Below are 17,190 nucleotides of genomic sequence, written 5' to 3' on the forward strand. Positions count from 1 at the left end.
AATTAAGTATTCCACAATCCCTTGCTATTCCGAACGATAGTTTATATATTTTTTCCGAAAACTACACGTATTTTCTTTCTACATGTATCTTTATTGTGAATGATAATATTATAATAGAATGCAGTTTGCAATAGATTCGTAAGAAAGAAGTGGATCTCGCGTAGTACAGGAAGTGCGTCATCATTATGCAACCCGAATTTATCTGGCAGCCGAGCATATCTGGTACTCACACCGTCTTGCTCAGACCTGCGCAACTATGACGCGCGTCTTGCTGAGCGCACAACAAAAATGCTGCAAAAATGCTGTGCGCTCAGCAAGCCGAGCGTCTTAATTGCGCAGGTCTTAGCAAGACGGCGACATCTCAAACAAGGCTATAGCCAGTGAATCACCTATAAAGAAAGACCGCGGAACCATGCTGCAAACCAGTTGGGTGATTCATTCAGGCAACGAAGCAGTTGCTGCGTCATTTTTCTTTATAGGTCACGTGATTTTAATTCGCACCAAAACAAACTGTGAAGCAGTGGTCCTATGGAATTGTAGTTCAGAGTTTTGAAGTGCGTATCGAAGTTTCAGTGTCGCACTTCCATCTCTACAGGAAACATGGTGAGTAGGACACAAAAGGGATACATGTTAGGCTACTCTTTGGTATAAGTAGGCGCTCGTCAATAATCTTTGTGTTTAATCTGTCAATGCAATGTGCACGTGGACACAGTTGGGGTGTATCAGTAGCCTAAATGTGTGTCATATTCCTAGGCTTATTTTAAGTGCGTGGCAGCAAACACATGGTTCCCTAATGAATCAAAAGGTCGTTATCTCCGTGTTTTTTGTGTTGTGTTGGTCTGCAAAGCTGCACACCTTTTCATAATTTAAGTAGGCTAGTTGTTTTCTTAACATATATGGGTAATTCTTCAACTAGGAAGATTTTCGCGTCCTTGGCAAACAGAAGGAAAACAAAAGCAATTTTTTTTTTAAATGTTGTCTCACTTACACTAAAATGACTTTATAAAAAATAAATGGTAGATCAGGCAATATTTTTATTATATAAAAAGTTGTGCTTTATATGTGGTTTTGGCTATATCTCCTTTGTCCCATGGTCTGGTTTTGGACATTCAATTGAGAATTTCAGCACTATCATACCATCCCGCCTTCCTCCAATGCCCCACCCCCTCATTCCCATCCCCGGTGTTTTATTTTTTTTGTTGAAGAAACTTTATTTACACAAGCAGACTTACAACCTACTGCCTCCGTGCACGCCCTCTGTATAGGTCTATGGTGCACGCACGTGAGTTATATTGTAGCGGAGGAAACTGGTGGCTGTACCGGTCAGTGTTGCCAACTGAGCGATTTTGTCGCTATATTTAGCGACTTTTCAGCCCACCTGGCGACTTTTTTTTCAAAACAGCGACAAATCTAGCTTTAACACTGTAAGAAATAACAACACTGTAACTTATGAACGTTGGGGCCTTTTCTACAATGGTCGCTACTCGCTACTGTCTGCCGTGGAATCAAAACAAACCCTCTAGTTGAGAATGCGCCATACAGAAGCAGACGGCAAACAGACCGGTCTGTCGGCCATTGGTTGAAGTTTTCACAAAATATTATGGGATTGAAATCATTGTTTATTTTTACTCCTGGTGGGTCTGTCTTGCATTTTAGAGTGTCATTACCTTATTAATACCATTTTAACCTAATCCAAAAAAAGTGTAAAAATGCAACAAAGGTAAGGGTAGCTTGTAAAAATAAATATTGATATCATATTCCTTTAAACATTTAATAATAGACCTACGTATTAATAATAATAAAGTATAGCCTATTTAAATTAGTTGTATCCTGTGTTGTTAGAAATTTTAGTATTTTATGTAGGCCTATTTCACTACAAGAACACCTGTCCCTTTGCTCTCACCGTCATTTCCAACACATTGAACAACATTTGAATTAAGGGAGGTTTCTTTAGGGGTGTGTACTTGGTGATCACAGCACACCTAGTCATTTGACAGTAGAGCACATAGCTAGAAGAGAAATTCAGCTCCATGGAGTGAACAGACAACCGTAGAAGTCAAAGGTTGGCCAAATCAAGAATGTGTTTATTGTTTGTCATTTCCAAACAACTCATATTTCCTTTAAATTATTAAATAATAAGAAACTAAACATTGTATGTTGTGTATTGAGTACATTTTAATGCTAACTCTAAAAAGGACATTTCCAAGCTGATATAGGCCTATTGGCAGATATTATGACAATTTAATTTCCACCACAGTCATTTCCACCACTTTTTAACGTGATGTGTTGGAAATGACAATGGCGTTGTTATAAATGCTTTTCATTTGGCTTATATAAATAGAAAATATGCATTATAAGTTAAAGAGTACAAAAAAACATGTTATTAGCTCATACACATTATTCAACATTACTGTTTGTCACATGTAATTTAGCTATTGTTACAATTAAACTATACTGATTTAGAAAAATCATGATTGTGCCATGTAAGAAATTGATTGAAAGACTTGAGTGGAATAGCTAAAGCAGATTTGCATCTTCACAATGGAATGTAAATATTATCTTTAAAACCCTGAAAATAAATTATTTTTGTACATCTGGTCAAATCTGTCTGTGAAACTACATAAGATATTTGGAAAACACAGGTTAAGTTCATAGTTTTGTTTAAAAAAACGCATATTTGCAGTGTGGTGGAAATGACGATTTCCTCCGGTCGTTAGAACAAGATGGCAAAAATGATATATTATTTAAATAATTTCAGCTCAGCCACTATCAGGATATGTTTTTACACAAGATGGAGAACTGAAACATATCAATACATTTCTCAAAATATTAGATTTTCTAAAACTTTCAACACTCAAAATGGACTTGGTTGAAGAATTGCCCATATATGGATAGATAATCGGCTAGTTGCTTCTTATTTAAGATGTTTAATTAATGCAGCATGTGCGAGGTTACCTGGGATTGATGCGTGGTGTCTGATTCTTTTACAAATATTTGTTGGGACCGAGCTCTTGAGCTGTTAACATGTGATGAGAAATCTAATTGGGAATTAATACGAAAACAGGTATCTGCTCAAGTTTGAGGTTAAATATTACTACGTAATTGCCCTTTTGCTTTCTTCCAGCGCGAGTGTATCTCTGTCCATGTCGGACAGGCCGGTGTCCAGATCGGCAATTCCTGCTGGGAGCTTTACTGTCTGGAACATGGGATCCAGCCGGACGGACAGATGCCCAGCGGTGCCAAGACCACCGGAGGAGTAGATGATGCCTTTAACACCTTCTTCCTTGAGACGGGAGCCGGAAAGTATGTCCCCAGGGCTATCTTTGTGGACCTGGAGCCAACTGTCATCGGTAAACTTAAATTATATTGAGACGCTGTGGTAAGTTTGCTTTCATAAAGTCAAATATTAAAGTGCTTTCTGATCTTTCTCTTCAGACGAGGTGCGAACTGGGACCTACCGCCAGCTGTTCCACCCTGACCAGATGATCACCGGTAAGGAGGATGCAGCCAACAACTACGCCCGTGGACACTACACCGTCGGCAAAGAGGTTATTGACCTGGTGCTCGACAGGATCCGCAAACTGGTGAGTAATTTGATATGCGAAGGGATCAAATTAAACTGCAAAATGCATTTACTGCAGAAAATCTGTGTGAATGCTGGTTGCCGAAAAGCTGATGCTAAACTGGATAGCCGAAAGTTGATTGATTTATGTATGTACATATAGAAATCATTCAATTTGTGTGTGTGTGTGTGTGTGTGTGTGTGTGTGTGTGTGTGTGTGTGTGTGTGTGTGTGTGTGTGTGTGTGTGTGTGTGTGTGTGTGTGTGTGTGTGTGTGTGTGTGTGTGTGTGTGTGTGTGTGTGTGTGTGTGTGTGTGTGTGTGTGTGTGTGTGTGTGTGTGTGTGTGTGTGTGTGTGTGTGTGTGTGCGTGTGCATATGAATTCATTTTGTATCTGAACATATTAAAAGTATGAAAGTGTTGAATAATAAGTGTAGAAAAGCTGACGCTAAACTGGATTACTGAAAGAGTATGAAGACATGGAAAAGTTTGAGAAGGTCATATTATGAATGAGATTGAATTGTAGAATAATACAATATATTCAAAAACAAGTCATTCATCATGAATAGCTGGATGTCTTGTGACTTGTTTAAAGTTTAAATGGAGTCTAAAGCATTTCAAAGAGGAGGATGTTTAGAGGATTTGAAGTCCACAAGGTGACCATTTTGATGGTTGACTGGTTTAAATAGCTTGAACTATGAAGGAGTTGCAGTGTGCAAAAAAAAACGTACGGAAACGGAAGAATAAAGAATTTAAGAACAATAGTGTGCAATCACACGATTGACATGACCGTATCTCATGAATGTAAACACTCTCTCTCTCTCTTTGTCCTCAGTCTGACCAGTGCTCTGGCCTTCAGGGCTTCCTGGTTTTCCACAGTTACGGAGGTGGCACCGGTTCTGGTTTCACCTCGCTGCTGATGGAGCGTCTGTCCGTCGACTACGGCAAGAAGTCCAAGCTTGAGTTCTCGGTCTACCCAGCTCCCCAGGTGTCCACTGCTGTGGTGGAGCCTTACAACTCTGTCTTGACAACCCATGACACCCTGGAGCACTGTGACTGTGCCTTCATGGTAGATAACGAGGCCATATACGATATCTGCCGTAGAAACCTCGATGTTGAGCGTCCCAGTTACACCAACCTGAACAGGTTAATCAGTCAGATTGTGTCATCCGTCACAGCCTCCCTTCGTTTCGATGGCGCCCTCAATGTTGATCTGGCAGAGTTCCAGACCAACTTGGTGCCATATCCCCGTATCCACTTCCCTCTGGCTGCCTATGCCCCTGTGATCTCTGCTGAGAAGGCTTATCATGAGCAGTTAACAGTTTCAGAAATCACCAGCTCCTGCTTTGAGCCAGCCAATCAGTTTGTCAAATGTGACCCTCGCCACGGCAAATACATGGCATGTTGCCTCTTGTATCGTGGTGATGTTGTGCCCAAAGATGTCAATGCTGCCATATCCATCATTAAAAGCAAGCGCTCCATCCAGTTTGTGGACTGGTGCCCCACTGGTTTCAAGGTGGGCATCAACTACCAACCGCCCACTGTAGTTCCTGGTGGAGACCAGGCCAAGGTCCAGAGGGCTGTGTGCATGCTGAGCAACACCACTGCTATTGCAGAGGCCTGGGCTCGCCTCGACCACAAGTTTGACCTGATGTACGCTAAACGTGCCTTTGTTCACTGGTACGTGGGTGAGGGTATGGAGGAGGGAGAGTTCTCTGAGGCCAGAGAGGACATGGCCGCCCTGGAGAAGGACTATGAGGAGGTTGGAGCTGATAGTCTGGGAGACGACGAGGATGAGGAAGGGGATGAATATTAAGCACCCATGCATTCCCTTGTATGAATGTGAAAAATAAAGTTTGTTCTTCAACTGGACTTTTCTCTCTGTGTGTTATTCCACAAAGCAGGCGTCCTGTTGGTAAGAACAAGTTGATTCTGAAGCTTTCACTGCTAAAAGCAAACTGCTATAATGGGCAGTATCAATCCAGATAGTACACTTCTTAGTGATACTGTATTGTAGAGGAACAGTTACTCTGCTCAGTCTATTCTTTAAGGACTCGTTCAACTTTAACATAACCCGTCTGTCTCGTTTAGAAGATATTTTGATGCATTGCTTTTGGTCACTTGGTGTTCATGGCAAACTACACTGATGTCAAATTGTTGCAAGTTATTGCCCGTCTAAGATTTCTTGGATTTAATCAGGTGAGAACTCATTCTACACGTCCTTGAAATGGTCAACGCAAAATCATTGACTGCAGTTCTAGATGAGGTTTTAATCTTTACAATAATGCAGCACACTTTGAACTTTCTCCCTGTGTAGATTTCCTCCCACTGGGGTACTGGTCACTTTGTTAATTACATTTCTGAATCTAGAATAATGAATGGCATTTGATCAAGTGTTTATAAGGCTATAAAAAGAATCCTGTTATGTTCATAAGTCATAATAGTTTTGGGAATAAGAGTGACTCGTGGCCCCTTACACACAAACTGTAGAATCTGACCCGAGTGTCGGGATCTGCCCTTTCACACATGCATCACACAGCAGGAAGTTGGAGGTGTGAGATCTTTATATGTCAATGTGTGAGATGCATTCACATTACAGCCATCCCCCACTCCTGACCGGGACCTGACCTGGTACTAGGGTCCACCTGGGTAAAGTCGGGGGTCGAACCCTGACATTTGTGTTCGCACATAGAGCTCATACAGGTAAACTCCGGATGAGTTCAGAGTTACAGTGCATGTGTGAAAGGGGACAATAATGTGCATGTGACAATTGCAATATTGTGAAGAAATACATATAAATAATTTAATGTTCATTTTGCTCCAATACAAGTTGGTGGTAGTCCCTGGAACTCAAAGTTGATGTAAACTAAAGGAACAAACTGAGCAGATTTAAAATTAAAATTAAAACTAATTTTATTTTGTGATAATGTGATAAAATGGACCGATAACTGAAGCAGTTATTAATAAGGTGTACCAGACTTTTTATTTAATTTAAACTGCACCATTTCATGTTTGGTGATCTCCGACAATAATCCAGGCTTCATATTGGACCGATTGTCAGTTGAGGATATGTGTTGCTCGCTCAATGTGTTCTCTAATATAAAATGCCTAGTTCCTACTGAATGATTACCATGTCACTGATGAAATCCACATGTTAAGTACATCCACAACTGTTTACTCCCCTATACAAAATGTTTACACCTTCTCAATTTTTAGTGCAGTAGTTTTATTTTATTCAAGTATAATATCACAGAATAGCACCATATAGCCTATTTCGAGGTTACTTCAAACTAAAGGCCAGACTGCAACCGACTGCCCAGAACAACTCCCTATCAAGCATACCGTGTTTCACTGCCTGAAAAACAGTTAGCTGTGACATTAAATTATGTTTGTTTAAATTAAATTGTACAAAAAAAAAAAGTCACCACTTGGATTTTACCAAGCAAATAGGCAAGAGCCCTCCATCGGTCAAAAACTGCAGTGATTTATGTTTCAGGTAATTTTAGACTTTTCTAACACCTGGAAGAGGTCAAATTTACATTTCACGTTAAACCTCAACCTCAGATGTTGATAACTATGACACAGTTCCATGCTACTCAGTATTTTAAGATGAAGTTTCCTCAAAAGTATTCAGTGAGAGAGTTCAATTGAAACAATACAGAGTGATTTAACTCGTAAATCAACAAAAAAAATATCACTTCTTTATAAAGGAAAACGTGAGCACTTACTTAGGGGTAAAGGATTCAACCTGCCCTGGAACTCTGGCCTATAAAGTGCAAAATCTGCTGTCTCTCCAGGCCATATGGCAAGTACATAGGGTCAAAGGTCAAATGACGTTATCATGCGTTTCAATTCGTTGTATAGCTTTATTGTAAACAATTGTAAAATAGGCAGAAGCAGTAGAATAGAAATACGTTTAAGAATGTAAACAACAATAACTTATAAAAAGAACAAATCCATGTACAACAAATAAATGTAAAATAAAAATGAACACAACCAAACGAAAAAAAGGATCGGGATCTGCTAAGGGACTGTAATAGATTTGAAAAGTGTATTACTTTTTGACAATTTATAATCTCTGATTTTTAAGTTTTCAATGGGGTCAAAAATTGTCAATATTCTAAAATCCTTTTCTGTATATAATATTTTGCCAATAGGGGAAGGTGGGGTGATTTGTGCAACTTTTTACTCAAAGTGATTTTAAAGTGAGGCCTTGACAGTTATGTCTCCAACTCAAATATGTACATATATTTCAGGATGTTGTGCATCCCTGGCAATAAAAACTTTGGATCTGGAATAAACTGTTTAAGAAATATAGCTTTCGGAAAAAAAGTTGTCTTGTCGCACAAATCACCCCACGTAGTGGGGTGATTTGTGCGTCATTGTGTCACAATGACAAAGTCACCATCATCATCTTTCTGGCCATCTGAACTCTCATCAGTGGTGTCGTTAAGTGGAATTGAGATGTCACTCTCTTCTGAGCTACTGTAGACAATCACTTTCTTTTGGTGACCAGCGTATACAGCCATGCCACTGGCACAACTCTCAGAAATGTACTTTGCACTAGTTGCTCCGTGCTTGTGGAACCAACTGCCACCTGACAAATGTGATTTCCCCCTACATTTCTGCCTTTAAATCAAGGCTCAAAACCCATATGTACACCCTGGTGTGTCCTCCCCATTAACCTCTGCACTACTTACTTACCTCTGCACTACTATCTGTGTTTATGTGGATGTATGGGCTTTACGTCTTTTATTTTGGTTATTGTTATTTTACCTTCATTGTTTACCTACTGAATGCACTATGTACTGCACTTTGGACAGTGCAAACTGTCATAAATGTGCTTTTATAAATACATTTTACTTACTTACTTACTTATAACTCACCCAGGCCCTTGCGCACAAATCACCCCATCCCCAGAATTTTGGATAATAGGCATGATGCAGCAATTTAGGGTTGACATTGTGCTAACTATATAGACTCAAAGTGTAGCATACCAAAGCACTAAAACATGTGTCATATGTTTTCAAACGTGTCTATAATTGTTCAGACACAATAATCAAAAAACCTTGATCATGGAAATTTTACTTTGAAAGGCAAAACACAGTTTTTTGAGCTTAAATGTGCTTATATCTTATTCCTTGTGTCTCCCTTCTTTACAGGATGAGTCAAATGGATGGCTCTTCTTAAATATGTGGTCACATTTCCAATTTCTTCCACGGTTTTCTAGAAACAAGGGGTTTTGCAACTTCCAAAATGCACAAATCACCCCACCTTCCCCTATATTAAAAATATAATGTAATATGGCCCTTTAATTTTTTTTTTTTTTTTTTGTAAAATCCATGTGTCCTTCTTCAATAACTTCTCAATCATCTTACACAATGTCTCAATAATTTTTTCATACAAAATTCTTCAGATTAAGCCTCTTGATTTTCCTCTCAAAGTGCACCAGATTCATGCATTTCACTTTAAAAAGTTTAAAAAAATCTCCCAGGGGGCATACCCCCGGACCTCCCTAGGAGGGTCGGGATCTCGACTGGCTACTATTTTCACCCAGCTGGACATTGGAGGCAGAAAACACTGGGTGTCTGAATGGCAGTTAACAATAGTCAATGATTTGGTCAGCCCTAACATTGGAGAGGGGCAAATTCTGCTTAGGGCCCCATGAAGGCTTGGGCCGGCTCTAAGGGGAAATGTGTCTGTTTAATTTGCAAGTAAAGTGTTGCCGTGAAGAAGGATTAGAATTTACGGAGAAACTTTGAAACTAAACATCAGAGCAGCTACATGTCCTGATAAATGTGGCCCGGCCCTTTGTAGATTTTTCTGTATGTGGCCCTCAGTGAAAAAAGTTTGGACACCCCTGGTTTATCATGTAATTTTTTTCTGATGAGAAATTGGGGCTGCTAACAATTTGTAAAATATCAAGATTAATTAGTATAAGGCCTATATATTTCTTTTAATAATTGTGATGATTGTAAATGCTTTATTGCAGGAGCAAAAGAGTTATGGTCTTACATGTGTTGTTGATCATACAGCATTCCTACAATATCTAAACATTTTGTAGTGGGGGAAAAAAATATTTAAATAAATTAGACCTTTGTTTTACTCCACCATTTCCCACCACCAGAGGTCACCGTTTTGCATTTGTTAGAGTCAGGTTTTTATTCCTACTAGATGTGGAGGGATGTTCTTCTGTAGGTGTGTCAGGTCAGGTGATGATGTGTCAAGTAGTGTGTTTCATATTAGCTGTGAGCATTATTCTGTTGGTGGTTTCACTGATGCCTGTGCCTGTACTTGATTTAGGTTTGCCGTTGTTTTGAATCTAGGATGCAGCAGTGTTGCAAGTGTCAGGGCTGTCTCTGTTCTTCGCAGAGTCAAACTTTTTTTCTGCATCAGTGACACCAAGTTCTGTCCCAGAAGTTTGGCTGTGTCGTGGCTTGTTTTTCCCATGCTAATACAACATTAATATTTTTGTCATTGGGATTACCTTTGACCCGTAGACTCTCTTCTCCACCGACAGTTCAACTGTTGCCTGGTTAAAGGGGTAAAGCGATTGCAGGCATACAGCAGTTGTCTCATAGACCTCAGAGGCGAATGTATCACGTCTGTGTTCAGCATTGCACTAGCTGCACTCACTCTTGACTGTTTCTCTTGGAGGAGGCTCTGTAGCATGAGGAAGGTGCTGTTCCAGTGTGTGGAAGCTTCATCTGCTCCTGTACTTCTCTCAGCTTCTCTTCTGCTGTTGTGCTTGTTTTAAAAAAATGTTACAGCTTTCAGGGCCCTTGTGCGTAGGTCTGATAGGCATGGTGTATGTGGGATCAAGTGATGCCACAAACTCCTTGAATCCACAGACATCCAAGATGGAAAAAGGCTGTGAGTCCTTCACCACCATATTCACCAGAGCCTCATCTAGCTCTTGCTTCCGGTCCACTAAAACAAATAAATAAATAAAAAGTAGGATTAACAGAGTACAGTTACATCATATTATTGTGTAGTGTGTCTAGTTAAAAATGTATTATATATAAAGCCTACCTTGAGTTGTGTTCCCATGGCAGTAGCTCCATGCTTGGCAGTAAAGTTTTCCCATGATGATACTTCAGTTCAGTTGAACACACCACCTCCGGAACTGTAGAGAAATCCATTTGTAAATAAAAATGCAATTATAGTGTACACCTATAGCTATAGCTACCTAATATAGACAGATAGAACATCTATATAATATTGTAATGACAGTTACTGTTTTATGTATTGTCCTATGTTAGGCCTACATATTAAACAGCCAGTACACCAACCTTATCAGGAGCGATCAGATCAAAACTCCGATACAAACGCAATACCAAAAACTCCACAGTTAGGGGTATGTCGTATGGTATTACAACAAGTTAACCCACAAATTGTGCATTGTCATTCAAAAGTGTCCACCTGTCACCTGACCTGTCTGTACTGTATTGTATTTCCAACAAGGTAAAACAAATATATTTTAAAATTTTACATAAAATCTATCCAGTCAATTCTATAATATCAAAATATATGGATGTTGATAGCTCCTGCTCCTTTTGTGGACTCGCTGATGAAACATTTGCCCATCTTTTTTTTAATGTGAATTTATGAAGAAATGTTGGTCTGATTTAAGTTCTTTCCTTTTCCATCCACCCATGGTCATTCATGATTTTATTCTTAAAGATGTGATATGTTATTTTGACGATGGTAAAGATAAGTCCCTTATTTATATGGTTAATTTTTTTATTTTACTTGGGATTTTTTTTATTCACAAACAAATTCTTAGAATCTCATCCCTCTTTCCAGGTTTTATTTGTAGTTTAAATCACTTTTTAAGTCCCTTTCCCTGTTAAAAAATAATATTAATAAAAAAGCATTAGATTTATTGATTGTTATCAAAATATATTTCACGAGTCTCCTTGACAACAGGTCAAATGTATACTTCTAATGAATTCATACCTTTTTAGCTAGAATTATTCTTTATATTTTTACAAATGTTTATTAATGTATGTTTTCATCCATCTTTTATTTAATTTGTATATTTATTTATATAATTGTTAGGACAATTAATGTATTTAGTGTGTATGTTTATTGTATGTACAATATTGTGTTGCTCTCTGATATTGTATTGCGTAATTGTTTTGTTTAATGAAATTGCATAATTGTTTAATAAAAATAAAATAAAAAATAAAAATAAATGCCAGTGAATCACCTGATTGGACCGCGTACCTGTCAGGTGAACGAAGAGTGGCTGCTTCGGACGTCACAAGTCACGTGATTTTTTTCGCACCAAAACAAACTGTGAAGCATTGGTTCTATGGAATTGTAGTTCGGAGTTTGAAGCGCGTATCGAAGTTTCAGTGTCGCACTACCATCGCTACAGGAAACATGGTGAGTAGGACACAAAAGGGATACATGTTATGCTACTTATTGGTATAAGTAGGCGCTCATCATATTAGGACATAGTAGGGGTGTATCAGTAGCCTAAATGTGTGTCATATTCCTTGGCCTATATAAAGGGCGTGGCAGCAAACACATGGTTCCCTAATATGAATCAAAGCTCTTATCTCCATGTGTTTGTGATGTTTTGGTCTGCAAAGGTGCACATGTATCAGTTTCAGCATGCCAAGAGCAGACAAGGCTGTCACCCTCCAGATACCTTGTAATAAAACTTTAAAAATAAAATAAAGTTAAAAAAAGTAAAGTAGAACAATATTATGGCAGGTCTGGGTCCCTGTGCCCCTTAAGTAGGCAAAACAATCTTAATATATGGATAGATAATCGGCTATGTGTTTCTTATTTAAGATGTTTAATTACAGTTTTTCTCAGTTGCTTTGGTGCTTTTCTCAGATCAGAATGAAAATTCTCATAACTATTAGTTCAACCTCCGCAACATTTAGTCATTTGAGCACATCATAGTAGCAATTTCTCCTTCCTCTGAACAAATTGCAAATGCTTTTGGACATGTATCAGTTGCTTTCATACAATTCTCTGCTGTTTTATAACATTGTAATTTGCTTATGTCATGTCAGTCAAAATGAACTATACTTATGGATGCTGAATAGTCGTTCCCAATAAAACTAATAGTCTTCATTTCATTGCTTGAGTCATTACATACACAATTGTTGAACTAGTTATCAAATTCTGTCAAGCAAATTTTATACCTTTCTGTATAATTTTTTCCTGGAAATGTCTCCTAAAGTGAACAATTGCTCTCAGGTGGACTTCAGCATTCACTCACGAGGAGGTGTGTGAAGTATTAGTTTACTTGTAACCAATGACAAGCCACTTGTTCACAGTCACTCAGGGATGAATCCCATGAACCCTCACTTGGCAAGCATATACTATGAACCGAGCAGGACATAGTGTGTACCATTTCTACAATTCTGTGACACAGAAATGGAAGGTCGGCATCGTGGAAGAGGATTGAGGATGCGGGGAGGAAGGGGAAGGGGACAAAACAGGGGAAGAGGGAGAAGAGGCCAAATACATAGGCAGATTCCTAATGAAATTAGGGCTACAATTGTGGACCAAAGGGTGTTTTTTTATGTTTGTTCTAAATAAGTGACTGAAGTGTATTTTTCTTTTGCACAATGCTGTAGAATTGCAAAGAGCATATACAGTAAAATTGTGAAACATACGTATTCAGTGTCTTGTACTCACTTACTCCCCTAACTACAGCAATGTGTAACTTTACTGTAGTTTTCAAATGGCTGTACAAGTAGTGTATAGTGCTGTCTTGAGCATTTTCAGGTAGTGTCACCGAGTTCTGACCTTTTTTTGCCTTGGAAAACACTGAGAGAATAAACGGTCATAATGAAAACATGACAAAGCCATTTGACTATCTTGTTCATAAACGATGGTGTCAAGACTTCTCATTTTGATGACACTGGCAGTTTCATTGACATGAATACTTGCTTTTGAGGAATAGACTATCCATTTTGAGCAAGTGACATACTTTTGCAGGTTATCCACTAGGTTTTGCAGTTTGCACTAATTGTTTTGAGAAATGCACTAACTGCTGTGCAAATGTTAATAGTGATGTGAGAAAAGCACCAAAGCGACTGAGAAAAACTGTAATGCAGCATGTGATAGGACCTGGGATTGATGCTGTGGTGTCTGATCCTTTACAATTATTTTTTGGGACCTATCTCTTGAGCTGTTGTCAACATGTGATGAGCAATAACATTAGGAATTGTTACGAACAGGAGCCTGCTAAAGTTTAAGGGTAAATATATTACTAACTGCCCTTTTGCTTTCCTCCAGCGCGAGTGTATCTCCGTCCATGTCGGACAGGCCGGTGTCCAGATCGGCAATTCCTGCTGGGAGCTTTACTGTCTGGAACATGGGATCCAGCCGGACGGACAGATGCCCAGCGGTGCCAAGACCACCGGAGGAGTAGATGATGCCTTTAACACCTTCTTCCTTGAGACGGGAGCCGGAAAGTATGTCCCCAGGGCTATCTTTGTGGACCTGGAGCCAACTGTCATCGGTAAACTTCGATTATATAAAGATGCTGTAGTCAGTTTGCTTTCATAAAGTCAAATATTAAAGTGCTTTCTGATCTTTCTCTTCAGACGAGGTGCGAACTGGGACCTACCGCCAGCTGTTCCACCCTGACCAGATGATCACCGGTAAGGAGGATGCAGCCAACAACTACGCCCGTGGACACTACACCATCGGCAAAGAGGTTATTGACCTGGTGTTGGACAGGATCCGCAAACTGGTGAGTAATTTGATATGCGAAGGGATCAAATTAAACTGCAAAATGCATTTACTGCAGAAAATCTGTGTGAATGCTGGTTGCTAAATTTGAATTAAGTTTGTATCTTAAAATATTAGAAGTATGAAAGTGTTGAATAATAAGTGTGGAAAAGCTGACGCTAAACTGGAATACTGAAAGAGTATGAAGACATGGAAAAGTTTGAGAAGGTCATATTATGAATGAGATTGAATTGTAGAATAATACAATATATTCAAAAACAAGTCATTCATCATGAATAGCTGGATGTCTTGTGACTTGTTTAAAGTTTAAATGGAGTCTAAAGCATTTCAAAGAGGAGGATGTTTAGAGGATTTGAAGTCCACAACGTGACCATTTTGATGGTTGACTGGTTTAAATAGCTTGAACTATGAAGGAGTTGCAGTGTGCAAAAAAAACGTACGGAAACGGAAGAATAAAGAATTTAAGAACAATAGTGTGCAATCACACGATTGACATGACCGTATCTCATGAATGTAAACACTCTCTCTCTCTCTTTGTCCTCAGTCTGACCAGTGCTCTGGCCTTCAGGGCTTCCTGGTTTTCCACAGTTACGGAGGTGGCACCGGTTCTGGTTTCACCTCGCTGCTGATGGAGCGTCTGTCCGTCGACTACGGCAAGAAGTCCAAGCTTGAGTTCTCGGTCTACCCATCTCCCCATTTGTCCACTGCTGTGGTGGAGCCTTACAACTCTGTCTTGACAACCCATGACACCCTGGAGCACTGTGACTGTGAATTCATGGTAGATAATGAGGCCATATACGATATCTGCCGTAGAAAGCTGGATCTTGAGCGTCCCAGTTACACCAACCTGAACAGGTTAATCAGTCAGATTGTGTCATCCGTCACAGCCTCCCTTCGTTTCGATGGTGCCCTCAATGTTGATCTGGCAGAGTTCCAGACCAACTTGGTGCCATATCCCCGTATCCACTTCCCTCTGGCCGCCTATGCCCCTGTGATCTCTGCTGAGAAGGCTTATCATGAGCAGTTAACAGTTTCAGAAATCACCACCGCCTGCTTTGAGCCATCCAATCAGTTTGTCAAATGTGACCCTCGCCACGGCAAATACATGGCATGTTGCCTCTTGTATCGTGGTGATGTTGTGCCCAAAGATGTCAATGCTGCCATATCCATCATTAAAAGCAAGCGCTCCATCCAGTTTGTGGACTGGTGCCCCACTGGTTTCAAGGTGGGCATCAACTACCAGCCGCCCACTGTAGTTCCTGGTGGAGACCAGGCCAAGGTCCAGAGGGCTGTGTGCATGCTGAGCAACACCACTGCTATTGCAGAGGCCTGGGGTCGCCTCGACCACAAGTTTGACCTGATGTACGCTAAACGTGCCTTTGTTCACTGGTACGTGGGTGAGGGTATGGAGGAGGGAGAGTTCTCTGAGGCCAGAGAGGACATGGCCGCCCTGGAGAAGGACTATGAGGAGGTTGGAGGTGATGGTGTGGGAGACGAGGATGAGGCAGTTGAGGAATATTAAGCACCAATGCATACCCTTGTACTAATGTCTAAGATGTCCTTCTATCAATCTGAAAAAAAGTTTGTTTTTTGACTGCACTTTTCTCCCCGCGTGTCATTACACAAGGCAGGCATCCTGTTGGTAAGAACTGCGAGCAGTTATTTTTTTCTGTAGCTTTCACTGCTAAAAGAAAACTGCTATCTTGGGAAGTGTCAATCCAGAATGTACACTTTTTTTTGTGATACTCTATTGTAGAGGAACAGTTACTCTGCTCAGTCTATTCTCTAAGGAATTGTTAAACTTTAACGTAACCCGTCTGTCTCGTTTAGAAGATACATGTTGCTGCATCACTCACTTTAAGTCACTTACGGCCTCTGCACACATCCTACCTCTACTGCGCGTCTACCTCGCGTCTGCGTCTGACTTGTCACTGATCGTGTAATCAACCTAGAGCGGGCACACATCCAACCTCAGACGCACTGCTGATGCGCGTCGGAGGCACGTCTGCAGCGACACTCCCCTTTACCTCAGGAGGCTCGCCTATTTTTTTCTGAGGGCCGCGCGTCTCTCTCGGGTTTCTCTGCTTTAACTGATAGAGAAATACTCTGCTGAGAGTCATATTGACTTCATACCGGCAGCTTTCGCTGTAGTTTCACCATTTCCTGGTGTGTCACTTTCAAAATAAAACTTCAAACAAGCAAAAATGTGACAAAAAAAAAAAAAAAGGCAATGGGGCGCACGGATTACTGTCCAGACTCAATATAAATCATATGCATCATAAATGACACGAAAGAACTTCATTTTTAATGGGAATTACCTATGAAAACTCTATGTAGAAAGATAGGGCTTTTAGAAGCAGCGCTGCAGCAGCTGCTGAGACGTTCCATGTGTGTCCGAGAGACGCAGCAGTAAGGTAAGGCGACGCGCTCCTTTTGAATAGGGTCTCTAGAAATGAATGTGTTAAAGTAATGTGTAAGCTTTTTTTTGTTTCCACATTTTCAAATTTAATTTAACCTTAGGGACACAAAATGGGCGTCACGTCATTGACCCATGTAAACAAAATTAGTGCACTTTGTTTACATACCCGTTTACAGAGTTTAGGCTGTGTACTTGCAGTTTTTTTTCCAGCACACAGTTGGACAGGTAGCAGATTGTGAGGGGACATTCACTTTTTTTTCACTTTTGGCAAAGTCATTTGTCAAACATTCTCCAGAATTACCTAGTATGCCTTTGAAGTACATCCACAACAGTTTATTCATCTGTTGACACCATCTCAATTTTAGTGCTTTAGTTTAATTTAGTCCAAATGTAAAAATAAAGGCCCCATGGATTATTAGGTTACTTCAAAATAAAGGTCAGTCTGCAATCACCTGACTTGACACATTTGCATGTAGTAATATAATA

General features: G+C 39.9%; 2 protein-coding genes across 2 annotated transcripts; both read left to right on the forward strand.

The window, feature by feature from the left end:
• The first annotated feature begins 290 nt into the window (after positions 1 to 290).
• On the forward strand, positions 291 to 5,432 carry LOC307269135 (tubulin alpha chain-like). The gene is made up of 4 exons (XM_080051975.1): positions 291 to 603; positions 3,125 to 3,350; positions 3,436 to 3,584; positions 4,396 to 5,432. Exons 1-4 carry the CDS (start codon positions 601 to 603, stop codon positions 5,374 to 5,376), a joined length of 1,359 nt encoding a protein of 452 aa, XP_079908101.1. The 5' UTR covers positions 291 to 600; the 3' UTR covers positions 5,377 to 5,432.
• An 8,396-nt stretch (positions 5,433 to 13,828) lies between these two features.
• Positions 13,829 to 15,814, forward strand: LOC307269321 (tubulin alpha chain-like). The gene is made up of 3 exons (XM_080052262.1): positions 13,829 to 14,052; positions 14,138 to 14,286; positions 14,830 to 15,814. The coding sequence occupies exons 1-3, from the start codon at positions 13,929 to 13,931 to the stop codon at positions 15,805 to 15,807; spliced, it is 1,251 nt and encodes a 416-aa protein (XP_079908388.1). The 5' UTR covers positions 13,829 to 13,928; the 3' UTR covers positions 15,808 to 15,814.
• Positions 15,815 to 17,190: the final 1,376 nt, after the last annotated feature.

Source organism: Ammodytes marinus, assembly GCF_949987685.1.
Source record: "Ammodytes marinus genome assembly, chromosome: 23".
In the NCBI taxonomy this organism is placed as follows: Eukaryota; Metazoa; Chordata; class Actinopteri; order Uranoscopiformes; family Ammodytidae; genus Ammodytes; species Ammodytes marinus.

Excerpts from the sequence above, each read along its gene's own strand:
- LOC307269135 (XM_080051975.1), top strand. Across the intron at positions 3,351-3,435 it reads CCTGGAGCCAACTGTCATCG|ACGAGGTGCGAACTGGGACC; the intron begins GTAAACTTAAAT and ends CTTTCTCTTCAG. Across the intron at positions 3,585-4,395 it reads TCGACAGGATCCGCAAACTG|TCTGACCAGTGCTCTGGCCT; the intron begins GTGAGTAATTTG and ends CTTTGTCCTCAG.
- LOC307269321 (XM_080052262.1), top strand. The coding sequence starts at position 13,929 with ATGCCCAGCGGTGCCAAGACCACCGGAGGAGTAGATGATGCCTTTAAC. Across the intron at positions 14,053-14,137 it reads CCTGGAGCCAACTGTCATCG|ACGAGGTGCGAACTGGGACC; the intron begins GTAAACTTCGAT and ends CTTTCTCTTCAG. Across the intron at positions 14,287-14,829 it reads TGGACAGGATCCGCAAACTG|TCTGACCAGTGCTCTGGCCT; the intron begins GTGAGTAATTTG and ends CTTTGTCCTCAG.